Source organism: Temnothorax curvispinosus, unplaced genomic scaffold (assembly GCF_003070985.1).
Source record: "Temnothorax curvispinosus isolate PA1 unplaced genomic scaffold, ASM307098v1 QBEX01008203.1, whole genome shotgun sequence".
Classification (NCBI taxonomy): domain Eukaryota; kingdom Metazoa; phylum Arthropoda; class Insecta; order Hymenoptera; family Formicidae; genus Temnothorax; species Temnothorax curvispinosus.
This window is the reverse complement of record NW_020217983.1, coordinates 242,327-258,807: the sequence shown is the minus strand read 5'-3', so window position 1 is coordinate 258,807 and position 16,481 is coordinate 242,327. Positions and strand designations below refer to the sequence as shown.

Genomic DNA, 16,481 nt, shown 5'->3' with positions numbered 1-16,481 from the left:
TATATATATATATATATATATATATATATATATATACCACGCACACACACATAAAATATACATACACGGAGGACCCATGTCTCTTTGAGAAATTACAGGTCACCATCAGCTCGTCCGCGCAGACGACAAATTTCCCGGCGACAGCTTTTCGTGTACCACGCGCATTTACTTCTTATACACTCGACTTCGTCATTCGCAAAACTTCGTGTTCCCTAATGGACGCCGTCTTTGCTGACGAAAGGAGGAGGGAGCGTTTTAGCTTATTAGGGCAAATTTGAAACAAGCAGGACGATGCCTCCGTCGTTTATATAATCGTGTGAAATTATTTTTATAACTGCGCGATATTGTCAGCATTTGCGAGAATTATAATTTTATTAACGCAACAGTTAACGGAAGTTTCCTCATGAGTCCCCATCAGTAACTTTATTTTCGCCGCTCTAAAAGTTGGCTTTAATTGATGATTAGGAGCAACGCGCGCTGTTAAACGCTCATTAATTTACTCTCGTTGTTAGTTACCTCTCTCATTATAATAATCTCCTTGATTTCCTTTGCTTATTCGTGTAACAATTCCGGCAAGCAATTGGCGGAAACAAAACATCTAGCCACTATAGTAAAGACATAAAGAGCCAAATTCTATCGACACGGTTTCAATTTTATATTTTAAAATATAACGTTTGAAAGTTTAATTGACATTTAATGGACCCCAAAATGTTATATCTAAGATTAAATTTATATCTAATGATTATACTGTTATCATTATTTACCTGTAATTTCTGCTTGGAGTCGGCTGGATGAAGTGGCTCGGGACCGGTTTTGGGCTGGTCACCCTGCAGACTTTCGATGTTCTTTGTACGTATCAGCTTGCCGAAGAGCTCGAGGCCCTTCTCCCGGTCCAGCTGGAGGTCGAGCTTCATTTTTCTGCAAAATTAAGAGCGAACGGGTTATTCACTCACGCACCCGGAAGGGAAAGAGAGCAGTTCTTGCAATAAGTGCTTTTGATCGATGTTTTCCACAAACATTCGTCGGCATGGTATAGGCATGTGAAATAAAATATTATGCAGAAAACGTATCGGCGAAGGGGTCGGGTAATATAATAGAATCGGACGATCTACGGCCGCGGTCGGATTTCTGCCGAGTCCGAGTCTCAGCATTGTATGATCTCCGAGTCCGTCGTGACTCTTGTGGCGATTCTTCACGATGCGCACGTCCGATGGAAACGGAAAAAGGTCCTTCCGTAAAGCAATCACGTAATAGCGTATCGTGTGCGGAAAGGATCTAAACGCATCCCCTTGTTAAGGAAAATAAATACGAAGGAAGGAAAGAAGGAAGGGATTGATTTTAAAAGATTGATTATTGTGTGGTCTCGCTGATCGAAAGGTTCAGAAATGTTGTACCAACGCAAAGCTCTTCTTTGCAATCAAAGATTAAATAAAAGGAAATTCCATTTAAGAAGAAAGACGCAAAAGTGACTTGTTCTTTACCGTTCTAACAGAGAAAATTGTGATGCCACCCTCTTAATAATAAGTGGTCGAAGAATGCGGACGAGCTTTCGCTTTATCGCGATTGTCTCGGCGTGATAGTCGTGCAATAAACAGCGGCACGAGCGTGCTTTCGTTTTGCCCTCGTTCTTAATTAAAAACTTGCGCGCGTGATATCGCGTCGGAGGAGATCGCGTTACACGACGGAACGAAGTTGCGATATTATTCTTCTCTCGCGTATCTTGCGAATTGCAATTTCCCATACACAGACAGGATTTCGCCCGGCCGATATTTTTAAACCTATCGGTGTTTGCCGCACGTATACCGTCGTACCGTATTGTCGTTTCTTTTAAAGCTGACGTTCGCTGAAAATCGAAGAGCAGTACGATAACAAATTGCGACACGATGTACCCATATTTTATTATTACATTTACAAATTATGTAAGGTAATATATGATATCGTATAATAATTGCAATCCAATAATAATTACTAATAAGCAGTATTGTTTGACCAAACTGACGCATTCACATTAATTAAATCCTCGACGTTTCGACACTTGTTTTGTGTCCTTATCCAGAGTACTAAACCTGGCACTTTGTTCTAAAAAAATGCCTTTCGAAAACTTCTTCGTATGTATAACGATCGTTATAACCTTCCCTTGAAGACGTCTCCAACCAACAGTGTTCTTGTATTCCAAGCAACATTAACATTTGGCAGGCATTTTTTATAGGGCTGCAACTGCTACTATCTGCAACTTCTTCTACTCCTCTTTTCCTCGTGACCATGCATATCTAATAATGTTTTCCGTAAATGGTCCGTAACACGTCCGACTATCTGATCTCGAAAACTTTTAAATTTAAATAGGAAGTTATGGTGGCAAGAAGTCATGTTACATAATAATATATCGCAACGAGGAACAAAGGCCGTAGGAACGGAAAATATATACCTATCTCATATTAGTCGCACGTGAATTTCTTGCAGTTTATCAGTTTGTCAGATTTCGATGTTGTCTAATTATTAAAATGAAGGAGCCTCGATCCATCCTGAATTAACAATGCGATGTAGCACAGGGTTCAAAAGTAATCGGAACGGAGACATGTGAGAGCAGTCATTCCGAGTCAGAGGACGGCATCGAACTACTTAAATATACAAAATACAAGAGTGGGTCGCAGAAGAAAAACAAAGAGAGAAATGTTATGTAGCACTTATAATTCGGTCATATAGCGGATTAAGATTCTCGGTGTCTTTTTGGAGATTGATCGTATTGTTATGTTTTTTGATATAAAACATCTCCGCTATCTCTCTCTTTCTCACATTTTTCTCCCTATGCAAAACTTCGGCAGTGGACCATTTGAAATCGTGCCCATGCATCAATCGGTGTTTGCTGACTACGGAGCGCCTGCTTTCATCTTTCTTAATGTCACTCAGATGCTCCTTCACACGAGTTTCCAAGTGTCTTAATGTTTGTCCTATGTAGGACGCATTACAATCGTTGCAGTCAATTTTATACACTACACCTGTTTCCTTCATGCTGTCCAGTTTGTCCTTGCCACGTCTTATAATTGAGTCAAGTTTTTTGGAAATTGTGTGAAGGACCTCCAAGCCACATCGATTCACAGTACGGCGAATATTCTCGCTTAAACCCTTAACATAAGGAAACGCTATATGTCTCCGGGCATCGAAAGTACTGCTGACATTACTCGAGTTGATGATGTTCTTGCGATAGTTTAGCTCTTTTAGTCTCTTGTTAATTTGCTTGTCGATAAAATTTTCAGGGAAGCAGTTATTTATAAGGATGTCCTTTACAGTTTTAATGTTAGAATTATGAAATTGTTTATCCAAAAGTAAAATTGCGTGGTCAACCAGGCTTGTGATCGTGTTATTTTTGTACCTCAGTGGATGATTGGAAAAATAATTGACATAACGGCCCGAAACCGTAGGTTTTCTGTGCCAATTAGTCAAAAGTCTGTTATTGTTTATGATAATTAGGACATCTAGAAAGGGGATAGCCTCGTTAACTTCTATTTCATGTGTGAATTTTAGACGCGGATGATAGTTATTGAAAACTGCAAGAACATCCCCAATTTTGTCTTTAGGTATTATGGCAATGACATCATCGACATATCTGCGGTAAAACGACAAACAAAAATCGAGCGAGGCAAGACAGTGAGTCTCCAGATCCTCCATTACAATGTCGGCCAATACTGGTGATAGAGGAGATCCCATCGGGCTGCCAAAGATCTGTTCGTATGTGTTTCCGTTGAAACTGAAACTGGTAGATCTCAGTACCAGCTCAATAGCATGCAAAAATTGCGGTAAACTGAGCTTTGTGATCTTGGAAATGTCCTGCCAACGTTTCTCTATTGCTTTAAGGCCTTGATCTCTCTGTCATTGATTTCTTTCACGAAGGACCAACTATCCTTGATATGAGACTCGGGGGTGCGGATGGAACGTTGTAAATGTTTGTGGAGAAAAGAAGCTACGTTATATAGTGGGCTTCCCAGAGCCGAAACGATGATCCGTAGCGGGAAACCATTCTTGTGGATCTTTGGCAGCCCGTAACAGCGTGGGAGATTGCCGTTCGTACAATTTAAGCGCCGGTAAACTACGTCCTCGATGATGCCTCCGTCCCTCCAAGATCTGACAAGTTCATTAAGTTTCGATGAAATTTGTTTGATAGGATCTTTCTTTAGTTTTTTGTAAATGAACTGGTCATTAAGCAATTCAGTCATTTTCTCGAGATATTCATCTCTGTCCATAATGACCGTAACTTGACCCTTGTCAGCTCTCGTGACAAAGACATCCTGGTTATCTCGCAAAAATTTTTTGCATTTGGCATACTTATTTAAAATGTAGCGGTCGACCCTGTCAACATGATTTTGATCTACTAAAAATCTATGCAACGAATCTGTCAACGAGCCTTGAACGCTATTAACTGCGCTATCCGGAAATTTGTGAACATTTACTTCGAAGTTTTTTATCACTTCTAAAACTGAATTTGCGCGGTCTCTATTGTCGAATTGATTGATTGGTAGCGCGAATTTATCACTCAGGCTAAGAAAACTCGAAACCGAATCCGGTATTTGTTTATTACTATGTTAACTAACCACCTCGATTTATCAATCTTCGAAAAAGGGTCTACCGAGATGTTTCGCTTTCTCATTATCCAATTGAATTTGGTGATTAACTTAACTTTAAAGTGTTATTATATTTCATGACCTTGTTATTGTTTGACTCGAAAAAATCAATAACCAAATTCTCAGGTAAATTTCTGAATAACAGTTTTTCAATGTTTATAATTCTGGATCTTAAGAGTTTCAAAAGATAATGGCAATCACCGATTTCCATATTTACCATATTTACCATATTTACCTGCCTGGCTCCGTCTTTTGAGATTATCTAGCTTGCGTATAGCCCTACTGCCGTGGAAAAAGATGTTGAACTTTGTATTATAAATGTGCGACGGTAATACATCATATTTCCTACAACGAATTAAGAAAGTGAGCTGTTGGCTCAATCTGCAAATTCTGTTCCTTATGTTGATCCATGACTTCAGACGTGTGTTGTCGTGTCCATAATTCCTTGTGATGGTCTCAAAAAATCCATATTTAGTCCAAAGCACCATCGTTAAGGTCAGTGGTGTATAATAAATTAAAAACTTTTTTTCTTTGTCATTGAAATTTAATAAGCAGTATTGTTTGACCAAACTGACGCATTTACATTAATTAAATCCTCAATTTTAATAATTCCATGGTAATTTTCTAAACAGTAGTGTTTGTGGAAATAAACCAGTTACGAATTGCCAGACGTCTATCTACACTATCGCGACCTTTCCGTCTTGAGAGCTCACTAAGAACTGAGGATGATGTTAATAAACATTATAATAATTACGTAGTGTCACAAGTTTTTTATATTTTGCGTATTACAAATATGGTTGAGATTAATTCAAAATATATGTATAATCCTAAAAAAATCTTGAAATGATTTGATACTCCAGATAATAATTACTAATTTGTAGATTTTAATATAGAGATTTTAATTTTATATGTAGTAGAAGTAATTATGTGAAAATAAATGTTTTATATTATGAACTTATTTTCGAATCGCTTTTTGTATATAAATAAAAAATGAAGATTAATCCGCCAATAATAATTCAAAACAGGAATCTTTATTGAATCGACGCAAATGGCGAGTGACAGTGACGCTTAATCACAATGTTTCGACCGGGGGGGTTTGGGTCCTTCTCAAGTGTCTTGTAACAAAAAATTCGGTAACGTCGGAATTAGTTAAAATTCTAACAATAGTATGACATAGACAATCAAATATCCTACCTATAAACTGGCATGGAACTATCGCTCTCACGTGAACATCTTAGAGATACGAGAATTTTGATCGAAAAAGTCATATGTCAAAAGCTAAATAAAAACACTTCTATTAGTCGTCATTAACAAATAAAAAAGTATAAAAGTATAAAGTAACATATAATTACATGTACGGTATTGTAGAGCACTTTGATGTGAATTCCCGAGAAAAAATAATTTTGACTAATTATATATGATCATACATTATTGTTTATATGATCAGATCCGAAAATTGACCAGGTCTGACCATGCATGCTCATACAAAATCATACATATAGACGGTCATATCTATTCATATTTGACCATTAAAATATAAAAATATAAAATTTATTTTTCTCGTTAAACATTATTTTATTGCCGAAAATCTTTATTATGTGCAAGCTTAATTAATTAAATTTATATTGTACTTGGAAAATTTGCTGACCACCGCTGGATTTGAACCTGGAACCCCTAGGATCTTGAGTTAGTCACCTTACGTACTGTGCTACAACGTTAATTAATAAAGACGTTTCGTATTGTACTACATATGTTACACTTATTGTTAGCAGATGTACGGAAGGTGTCAGACATAGATACTGTATAGTTTTCTAACAATATAATTTAAAAATAATAATCGAGATTAAGCGACCCAACTGGCCAATTGCTATTTATTCGTCTCACAACGTTTCGACCCCGATTGGGTCCTTCTCTAGTGACTTTGAATATGGCTCATTGTGACTTTGAATATGGCACGGAATCGAGCCAGTGGAGAAAATGGACAGTCCTTTTTTCTTCGGAATTTGCGTGGCGGCTCTCAGAAACTTGTTATTTTATTCTTTTGACGCACTTAACATCGTGGCGTTCGCATGATGTGGTTTGGGTGCAACGTCTTGCGACGCATGATTTATTGTTGCGTAATTATGTATAATCTTACTTGAGAAGGACCCAATCGGGGTCGAAACGTTGTGAGACGAATTAATAGAAATTGGCCAGTTGGGTCGCTTAATCTCGATTATTATTTTTATCTACGCACTGGCGGATCCAATAACTTATTCCAATATAATTTAATTCTACAAAAATGTAACAAATAATTGGATTAAAAATTATTTTTTTCCGTAGTAGTAGATTGTTTTGTATGCCGCTGATTGATATTGGAACATGTGTTTTACCTGGGTTCATGCACTCGGTTCTTCTTGGGATAGTAAAACAACTTATTAAATTGTGGTTTGATAAAAAAGGTCCTTGGAATATTAAAGAAAGAGTAAAGATATTGATAATTTTATCACAAATATACGACCACTTCAATCATTTTGTCGATTACCAAGACCTTTAACATATTATCAATTTTATAATGCATCCAAAAATTACAATTTTTTGTTATTTTATTCTCTTATAGCTCTTATTGATCACTTGCCTAATGAATATTTTCAGCACTGGATGATATTAGTTATAGCATTGTTTAATTTACTTCAAAATCAAATTACACAGTTTGATCTTAAACAATCAGATATTTTACTTAAATTATTTGTAAAACAATTTGAAAAACTGTACAGTGACAGAGAGAATTAATGTGTAATACTCATCAACTTATACATTTGACATTATGCGCCGAAAGATGGAATCCATTATGGGCGACGTCAGCTTTTCCTTCGAGAATTATATCGGATTTATTGCAAAATGTGTGCATGGTAATAAACACTTGGGTCAAGAAATTGTCAATAATCTAGTTATTGCTCAAGGAGTACTAATTTTGAAAAGTCCGTGCCATTGAACGGGAATGTAATGCTAATAATGTAATGTACAATGGAATATGAGATCAAAAAGCTATGAGCTCTTAGGTAAATACGTAACAAATATAGAATTCAATAATATTGAACGTCATTTGCTTACATACGAAGGTTTTGATATATATATCATATAGTCATACATGAATTCATATACAGTCAGGTATGAGTCAGGCTTGATAAGGTCTAATCATATATGAATCTGTACCTACTCATACGAATTAGAATATATTAGTCATATCAGCATATAAATGATCTGATCTAAATACGCACAATTATATATAGATATATATCTAGTTATATATAAATTTACATATAGTCAGGTGCAAGTTCATATATATAGCCAGTCATGATTAAATAGAATCATACATAGATTTAAATATAGTCATATATGAATTCATATACAGTCTGGTATGAGTCAGGCTTGATTAGGTCTAATCATATATGAATCTGTACCTACTCATACGAATTAGAATATATTAGTCATAGCATAAGAATGGTCAGACCTAATCACATATGGATCCATATATAATCATACAAGGAGCAAGATGTAAATATACATGATCATAAATATACCCATATATATTCATTTATGATTCTATACATAATCATATACAATTATATATGATTAGTCAAAATTATTTTTTTTTCGGGTTTCTTGCATAACGAACGGTTAAACGGAGTCACACAAATGGGAGATAACGAACGGTCGGGAGCAAGCAAGCGACTGTCGCAATTACAAGATGTTTATTGTTATAAGGTTAAAAGAATAAACATTGCGGAACTATATATAAGAGATGACTTTGTCGTATATTGGATTTAGATTCTCGGTATCCTTTTGCAAGTTGATAGTATTCGCTTGTTTTTTTATGAAGAACATCTCCGCTATTTCACGCTTCCTAACGTTCTTTTCTTTATGTAAGTATGTCTACCTCAGACCATTTAAAATTATGCCGACAAGATACGCGGTGCTCGCTCACCACCGAACGGCATCCGTCATCCTTCCTGATGTCGTTTTGGTGCTCATTAATACGCGTTTGCAGATGTCTTTTTGTCTGTTTGATATAAGACGCATCGCAATTACCCAGTTTATCCTATACATATACGAGCTCGGTTTCATGGTTCTTATCGAGTGTATCCATTCCTTTTTATATTAATACATCGAGCTTCTTCGGGATGATATATACTGTATCGAGGCCCACTCTATTTAACGCGAACCGTATATTCTCGCTGAGAACCTTAACGAACGGTATGGCTAGGTATCTTCGAGCATCGAAAGTGTCAGTGCGTACTTTGTCATCATTGCCGCCACGGTGACGGAGTTGTTTAAGTCTGGTGTTGATTTGTCTACTGATTAGGTTGGCAGGGAAGGAATTGTTAAGTAGAATAGTTTTTACTGTCTCAAGATTATTTCGATGGAAACGTTTATCGGAAAGCAATACGGCATGATCAGTGAGGCAATTTATAGTGTTAATCTTATATTTAAACGGGTGGCTTGAAAAAAAGTTGATGTACCTGCCAGAGAAAGTGGGTTTCCGGTACCAATTAGTTAGTAAATTTAAGGCGAGGGTGGTAATCGTTAAAAACATCGAGTATGTTGATTAACTTGTCTCGGGGTACGACAGCGAAGATATCGTCCACGTAACGATAAAAAATCGCAATGACGAAGTCGAGTGAATTTAAACAATGAGTTTCCAAGTCGTCCATGACGATGTCCGCGAGGATTGGGGAGAGAGGGGAGCCCATCGGACTACCAAAAATTTGCTTGTATACTTGACCATTAAAGGAGAAACTTAGTGGATTTCAGGACTAGATCGATAGCGTATAAGAACTGTTTTAAGCTGAATTTAGTGTTCACCGAGATCTCGCCCCATCTATTTTCTATAGCCTTGAAGACTAATTTTTTCGGGATATTAGTGTAAAGGGCCGTGACGTCGAGTGAAACTAAGATCTGGTCATTATTAATTGTCAGATTCTTTATCTGTCTCGCGAATGACCAGCTATCTTTAATGTACGAATTAGGTCGGCGCACGGATTCGTGTAGAATGTAGGTAGCTAGCCACGTTGTAAAGCGGGTTCCCTATAGCCGAGACGATTATGCGTAGGGGAAACCCAGTCTTGCGAATTTTTGGTAGCCCGTAACATCGTGGAAGGTTACCGTTTGTGCATCTTAATTTATAAAACGTAGGATCATCAACGATGTCATTGCTATGCCAAGACTTTACAAGCTTATTAAGTTTAGTGGTTAACTTATCGGATCCTTGTCCAGTTTTTTATAAGTAGTTTCGTCATTGAGGAGGTCAATCATTCGATTAGTATAATCGCCTCTATCCATAAGAACTGTAACCTGACCTTTGTCCGCCTTAGTGACAAAAACATCGTTGTTCCTTAAATATCTCTTACATGTCTTAAACTCCTTTAGAATATTGATCTATATAATTAATGTGTTCGGGCATATTTAGAAAGGCATGTAAGGAATTTGCGATGGAATTACGTGTTGATAACATTAGGTGGAATTCTACGACTATTGACCTCGAAATTTTTAATCATGTCAACCGCGTTCACCGAGTGAACAACCGGTAGGCCGAATTTATCACCAAGGCTAAGAAATCGCAGTACATTGTCGGGAATGGCTTTATTGCTGATGTTAATAGACCATTTGGTTCTGTCGTTTTTGAAAAAAGAGCCGTACGGGTTGTGCTTATTAAATAATCTGTTAAACTTATTGATAGAGTTACTTTTAACTGTGTTCTCATGTTTAATGATTTTACATCTATTAACATCATAAAACTCATCCAGAAATTGTGCCGGTAAGCGAACAGCGAGCCGCTCCTGTACGTGATTAATTTCAGAGTTCAAATATTTTAAGTGATGGTTTAGATCCCTGATTTCAAGACACAATACGGTCTTTTGGTAGCGTATGTTGTAATTATTAAACCTGTGTTTCACATTACGGTTCCTGAATGCGATGCTAAAACATAAGTGCGAGATGTGTGGTGGCGATAAGTCACATCGTCTACATCTGAGTAAGAAAATTAGTTGTTGTCGCGCTCTGCTGACCTTCGTAAAAAAAAAACCGTTATTTCTATTTAGAAACTACATGTAATTTAAAGCTTATAAAGTTTATTGACAATTTATATAAAGCTTTAAACTACATTCACGACAACGATGAAATTAAAAAGGGGGTCACACTGATGTTCTTTGGCGGTGTAGCGAAAACCACGGAGCCTCCTCGTCGCTGAGAGGAGATATCAATGTCTGCATCGTCGGTGATCCCAGTAGTACCGCCAAGTCGCAATTTCTTAAATGTGTAACCGATCTCTCGCCCAGAGCGGTTTACACGCCTGGAAAGGCGTCAACTGTAGCTGAAGATGATAACAGATTATTTAACACACTTTTATCTTTTCACCTTTCCAGCTGGTTTGACGGCTGCAGTTGTACGAGACGAAGAATCTTCGGACTTCGTCATAGAAGCTGGAGCGTTGATGTTCGCGGATCATGGCATCTGCCGTCAAGCTGTGTTATTGCAATTATCCGTTCTTAACAGTGCTGAACTAAGGGTGTCACGTTTTCCTCGGAATGAAGATATTGCAAAAATTCCCGTAGAATTTTTCTTTAATTTTTCTTTCTTTAATTGTATGTCCACTTGATGCGCCAGCTAATTACTGTCGCCCGACTTACTTGATGCGCACGAATACATTGATATCATTGTACATATTAGTTAATAAGTTAATTCCCTCGCATTAATAGTTGTATTAGTCAATAAGTCAATATTACGTATAATATGTTACCGTCGGTAAATTCAAATTCGCGTTTGATGACTCGCGCGGAACGTTGGCAGATCGCGATCTATACTTTTGTCAATTTTCGCGCGACTCACCCGACTCGTGCTGCCCGCCCGCGGGTGGAATTCCCAATTATATTTATTAAATTTTGTTTTGGTGTGGGAAGGAAAAACATATTTACCTTCTCGACCTTCTATGACCAATTTTGTAAGCTTTATCTCATTTAGTATCAAGCGGTGAAACGGTTCAGTTATGGCCATGAAAGAAAAATCGAACATATGGGACCTTTTTAAGGTAAAAGGCCCCAAAGCAACATGTAAAACGTGCAATACGACCATTGCACATTTTGAAGATATTCATAACTTAAAAAGTCGCGAGGTTGTAAGTAAGTATATGTATATTTAACCAAAAACGTTTAAATAAAATATTAATAAATATGTGAAGCATATACATGATTGACAATTGCGTAACGTATGGTCAATGTAAAAAAGTTTTCTCTAATCGGTCCAAAACAAGAGTTAAAATACTACTTATGGACATATATAACATAACAGATCTAGACAAACATTCAAAACCAACGTATTAGACAATGTATTAGAAAATTACAAAAACAAACAGCGACATACAATTATTTCAAAACATTAATAATTTTTAAATGAGACGTGCACGTTTTAATAAGACATTTGATTGATAATTGATCACCTGATAAATGTAATTTTATTTATAGAATTGCGGTCGAAAGAAGAAACATATGGAGCCACTTTCTTAGAGAAGGCGAAGTTGCGACGTGCAGAAGATGCAACTGCAAAATAAAACATCGCAACGATACAACAAAATTAAAACAACACTTGTCGGGACAACGTTGTAAGTGAGTATTCATTGACAAATATATAAAAAGCGCATGCAAATAAATACTTATACTTACTCTATCGCTTTTTTTACTTAATTAATCAAAGCTGTCGTATATACACAGATCTGCACGCTGTGACCTGCCGCCAAGCTCATTGTCAGTGAGAGACAGCAATTTGAATTTAAATGAGCCAAGTACAAGTACAACACGAACAAGCATACCGCTACTTGGACAACAGGAAGAAGAAATGGAGAAAAACGACGAGTAATTATACACTATGCTTAAATTATAAACCGTAATAAAATCTTAAAAATAACATAGACTCAAACACTATAATCTATCGACAAAATTGCATTATGCGAACAATTTTGGCGTCTAATGTGCTGCTACAGAACATTTATTTGATGTAGTCAAACTTTTTTCTGTGATTTATTCGCTATCAAATCCACAAATATCGAAGAAACTATGTACAGTTTTTTATATTATAATTTTACTTATATTTATATTATTATTTTATATATATATATATATATCTTAATTATTATTTTAAAAATTGAAATATGGCATCTGATATTAAGTGTAACACAGTTCGTGAACAGGGAGATTGGATTAAACTGAATATAAAAGTTTTATACCATTTTGCGATTTTTATAATACAATAATTACTTTAAAAATGAATTAATATATCAATTGATTTGTACAATGCTCTTTCGACATCCTCGAGTTTTCTCTGCTTTCGTGATCCGGACAAAGTCAAAACAATCATTGAAACAACATTCGCGGCGAACGATATTTATTAAATGTCGAACGGACTGAGTTTCTCGCCCATGCGCAATAGCAACAATTTTATATGGTAACTAATAAAAAGAATTTTACTTATTATTAATATTATCTGGATTCCCTTTGTGTGGAAAAATGCCTTAGAATTTTTTATATTATTAATCAGAATTTCTATGAAAATTTTAAGATTCAGATTTTTTAATACAAATTGGAACATTTTTCAGAAAACTAAACAAAAATCCAAAAAGTTTACAAAGAAAGTATGCCGTGATCTATCAAACCGCTTAATAAAAAATTTAAAACCGAATATTCCCCATCTATGTCTAGGATATTGCATAAGGGGCTCATCAGTGAGCAATTTGAAACACTAGCAGATGTTTTCTTCGACGACGTCCTCCTGTGTTCCGCCATTTGGGGTCAACTCCATCCAAGTAAACGAATAGTTGTCAGCTAATCAACTTCTTTCTTGATGTTGGTGAAAGTTCTTTGCATTTTGGCCAGTGTTGACTTCTAATCACGTTTGCCGAATTTCTTTTCTATATTTATCGGATACGTGTTGGGATGCGCGACTGGATTACGTTTGATGCTGACTTCAAAAAATTATGGAATTGTTCTAATGTTATATGTTGTGTTTCTAATTTTTTTTTAAACTCAATCTATTTTTTTACATCTGCTTCTGTAAAGTCACCAAAACTATTCACTTCTTCGATCTGTTGCCTTTCTATCGCAAATGCGAGATTACTGCTATGATTAACCCCCATACATTTGGTTTTGCTGATATTTATTCTGAGTCCTCGTCTATTGGCTTCTAAATTTAGATCGTTTATTTTGCAGGGCTGCCTATTGTCGCCGCTATTGTTTGTCTTGGTCCTGAATTCAATCATGTCTGCTACCTGCGAAAAGAGGCGAGGCATCCCGTGGAGGGTAAACCAACACCTAGAGGATTTAGACTACGCCGACGACATAGTACTGCTATCAAATAGTAGGGCGCATATGCAGGGCAAAACGAGCTTTCTGGTGGGATCACTTGCTTGAAGCAACTGTATGCTAACTTTATTGCGTTCGTTGACCAAACCCCAGAAATCAGAGGATAACCATTCCTGTCTTGGTTTACGAACGACTCCCATTGTTTCACCAGCAGCCTCCTTAATGCTATCCCTCAGCGCCTTTTATTTATTATCGGCGCCTACCAACTTGTCTACTTGAGCGGCGGCAACCTTTTCCACTACTATTTCTTGGTAGCTGTATTTGGTTTCGTCAACTTTTAACTTCACTGTTTCATATCTTGCTCTGGTTGGTCGTTTTGGCTTGTACACTTTCCTCAAGTTGATTCTCATTTCAGCTATCATCAAATAGTGATCGCTCTCGATTGTCGCACTCCTTTTATTTCTCACATCAAGCAGTATATGTCTCCAGTTCTTGCTCAGGCATATATGATCAATTTGCGAGAGTTGGACATTCGCTGAGTCTCGCCCTTTCCAGGTGATTTTGTGTAAATTTTTATGGGGGAAAATCGTGCCTCCCACAACCAATTTGTGAAAAAGACATAGCTCCAGAAGACGCTTATCGTTGTCGTTTCGAGGGCCAAGGCCGTGCTTGCCAACTATCTCCCGATAGTCCGCATTTTCGTCTCCGACACGGGCATTCAAGTCGCCCATTAATATAACGAGATCAGATTTGCTTACATTTCTTAATAAGGCCTCTAGTGTGTCGTAAAAGTTGTCCTTGGCTTCGGTATCAGCATCTTCAGTAGGTGCATAAACATTTATTAGAAAGATGTTACGGTGTTTGGCCTTTAGTCTTACAAATATGACCCGTTCCGACACTGGTTTTCAATTTATCAACGATGGAGCCAATCTCTTACTTAAGTATTGTATATTTCTACACCTGTAATATGCGGATCATTTTCGTTGGGCATGCCTGAGTAGAGCACTAGGTCCCCCGTTGATGTTTTAACCTCTCCCTGTCCGTTCCATCTCATCTCGCTGATGCCCAGTAGATCGATGTTTAATCTTTTGCATTCAGCGGACAGTTTTTTTCAGTGTTTTTTGCAATTATAAATAGAGACCTACAAATGGTCGCAGTGATCGCACACATGATCGTAGCTTTTTATCTCGACAACAGAGAACAGAGAACAAACTGCTACAGAGAATGAGAGAACCGTACTCTGCCATACTCAACGTGACAACGTGACACAACGACTGATTTCAAAATCATTTTGTATAATATAAAATATAATCGTATATTCGGGCAACATTTATTTAATAATTTTAAATATGTTTATATTCCATCATGAAATAAAAATAGATATGATAAATAATGAAAGGAGATGAAGATAAAAATGACAGGCGCGCGATCTAAGTTTCGTTAACGAGAAGTCGATGGAGAATGATACATTTGCATTTCGCAATTGTATGGCATCCCGCAGCGCGATGACAAGACTTAACACGAAAGAAGTGACGTAAAGAGACGGTTGATGTTCCACTGTGAAATATTACGAGTAACATACAAAGGGTTAATTGCGTTCTGTCATGTTAAGGCGCGATTATGCGGCGATCGAACGATTTCGCGACGCATTTTTGCTTACTGTTGCTTCAAAATAAAATCGCGCTTGCATTATTGAAAACTATTTTCATATGTTACTTAATGGAACGCGAGAAATAAAGTTTTCATGCAAACTGAGTGGTCGAAATTCTCGTAAGATTTTTATTTTACTGGCGTAATATTTTCGCTAAACGCTATATGCGCAGGAAATGAGGATACTTTCGGGACGACGGAGAATAGAGGTTTTCACATGCGCATTTTTATTCAACGATAAATATATTTTAAAAATAGTGACGTACGGAATTGAAACGCATTTGTATGTAAAAGAGGGAATATAAACAGAATTGCACTGAAATATATTAATGCAATAAAAATGTAATTATTATTTTTTTAAACAGTAAAGTTTATATACATTCTGTCGTACGAGCGCAGAGAAACGTCTGACTGTTGTACACATTTAAATTTACCAAAATCCATGTATTTTTCAAACATCGGGTCGCGAAGGTTTTCCACTGGCATAGTTTGCATCTCTGCTGGGAAATTTCGCGCATTCATTCCAAGCGATACGGATTTCGTGACTTGTCAGCGCGACGCGACGTGTCGCACGTGCCGGGTTTCTCTCTCGGTGACTCTTGGGTAAAATTCCGAGTATCTTGAAAATCCATTATCAGCGAGAGGCAAGTAAAATTTACTTTCAACCTCGCCCGCGCATATCCCCTGAATAATTTATTCCCTTTAATACGCCGAGTACCTTCCCATTCACTCGTTCGACGATTATCCCGGCTGTTCGTTGTTTGCATAATCCGTCGTGAAGAGTGCATCGCGTCTGCATTATAATACGACGATCTTACCGTGCGATATTTTAATCGAGTTCGAGTAACAGTAGGAGAATGAGTAATCGTTCAAATGATTGTGATAT

General features: G+C 36.9%; 1 protein-coding gene across 1 annotated transcript in view; it reads right to left on the bottom strand.

The window, feature by feature from the left end:
• Positions 1-16,481, bottom strand: part of LOC112457744 (probable cationic amino acid transporter) — a 56,980-nt gene that overhangs the window by 8,887 nt on the left and 31,612 nt on the right. The window contains exon 2 of the mRNA XM_025020959.1: positions 765-918. Within this exon, the coding sequence (XP_024876727.1) occupies positions 765-914 (150 nt within the window). The 5' untranslated portion in view covers positions 915-918. The remainder of the gene's footprint in view (positions 1-764; positions 919-16,481) is intronic.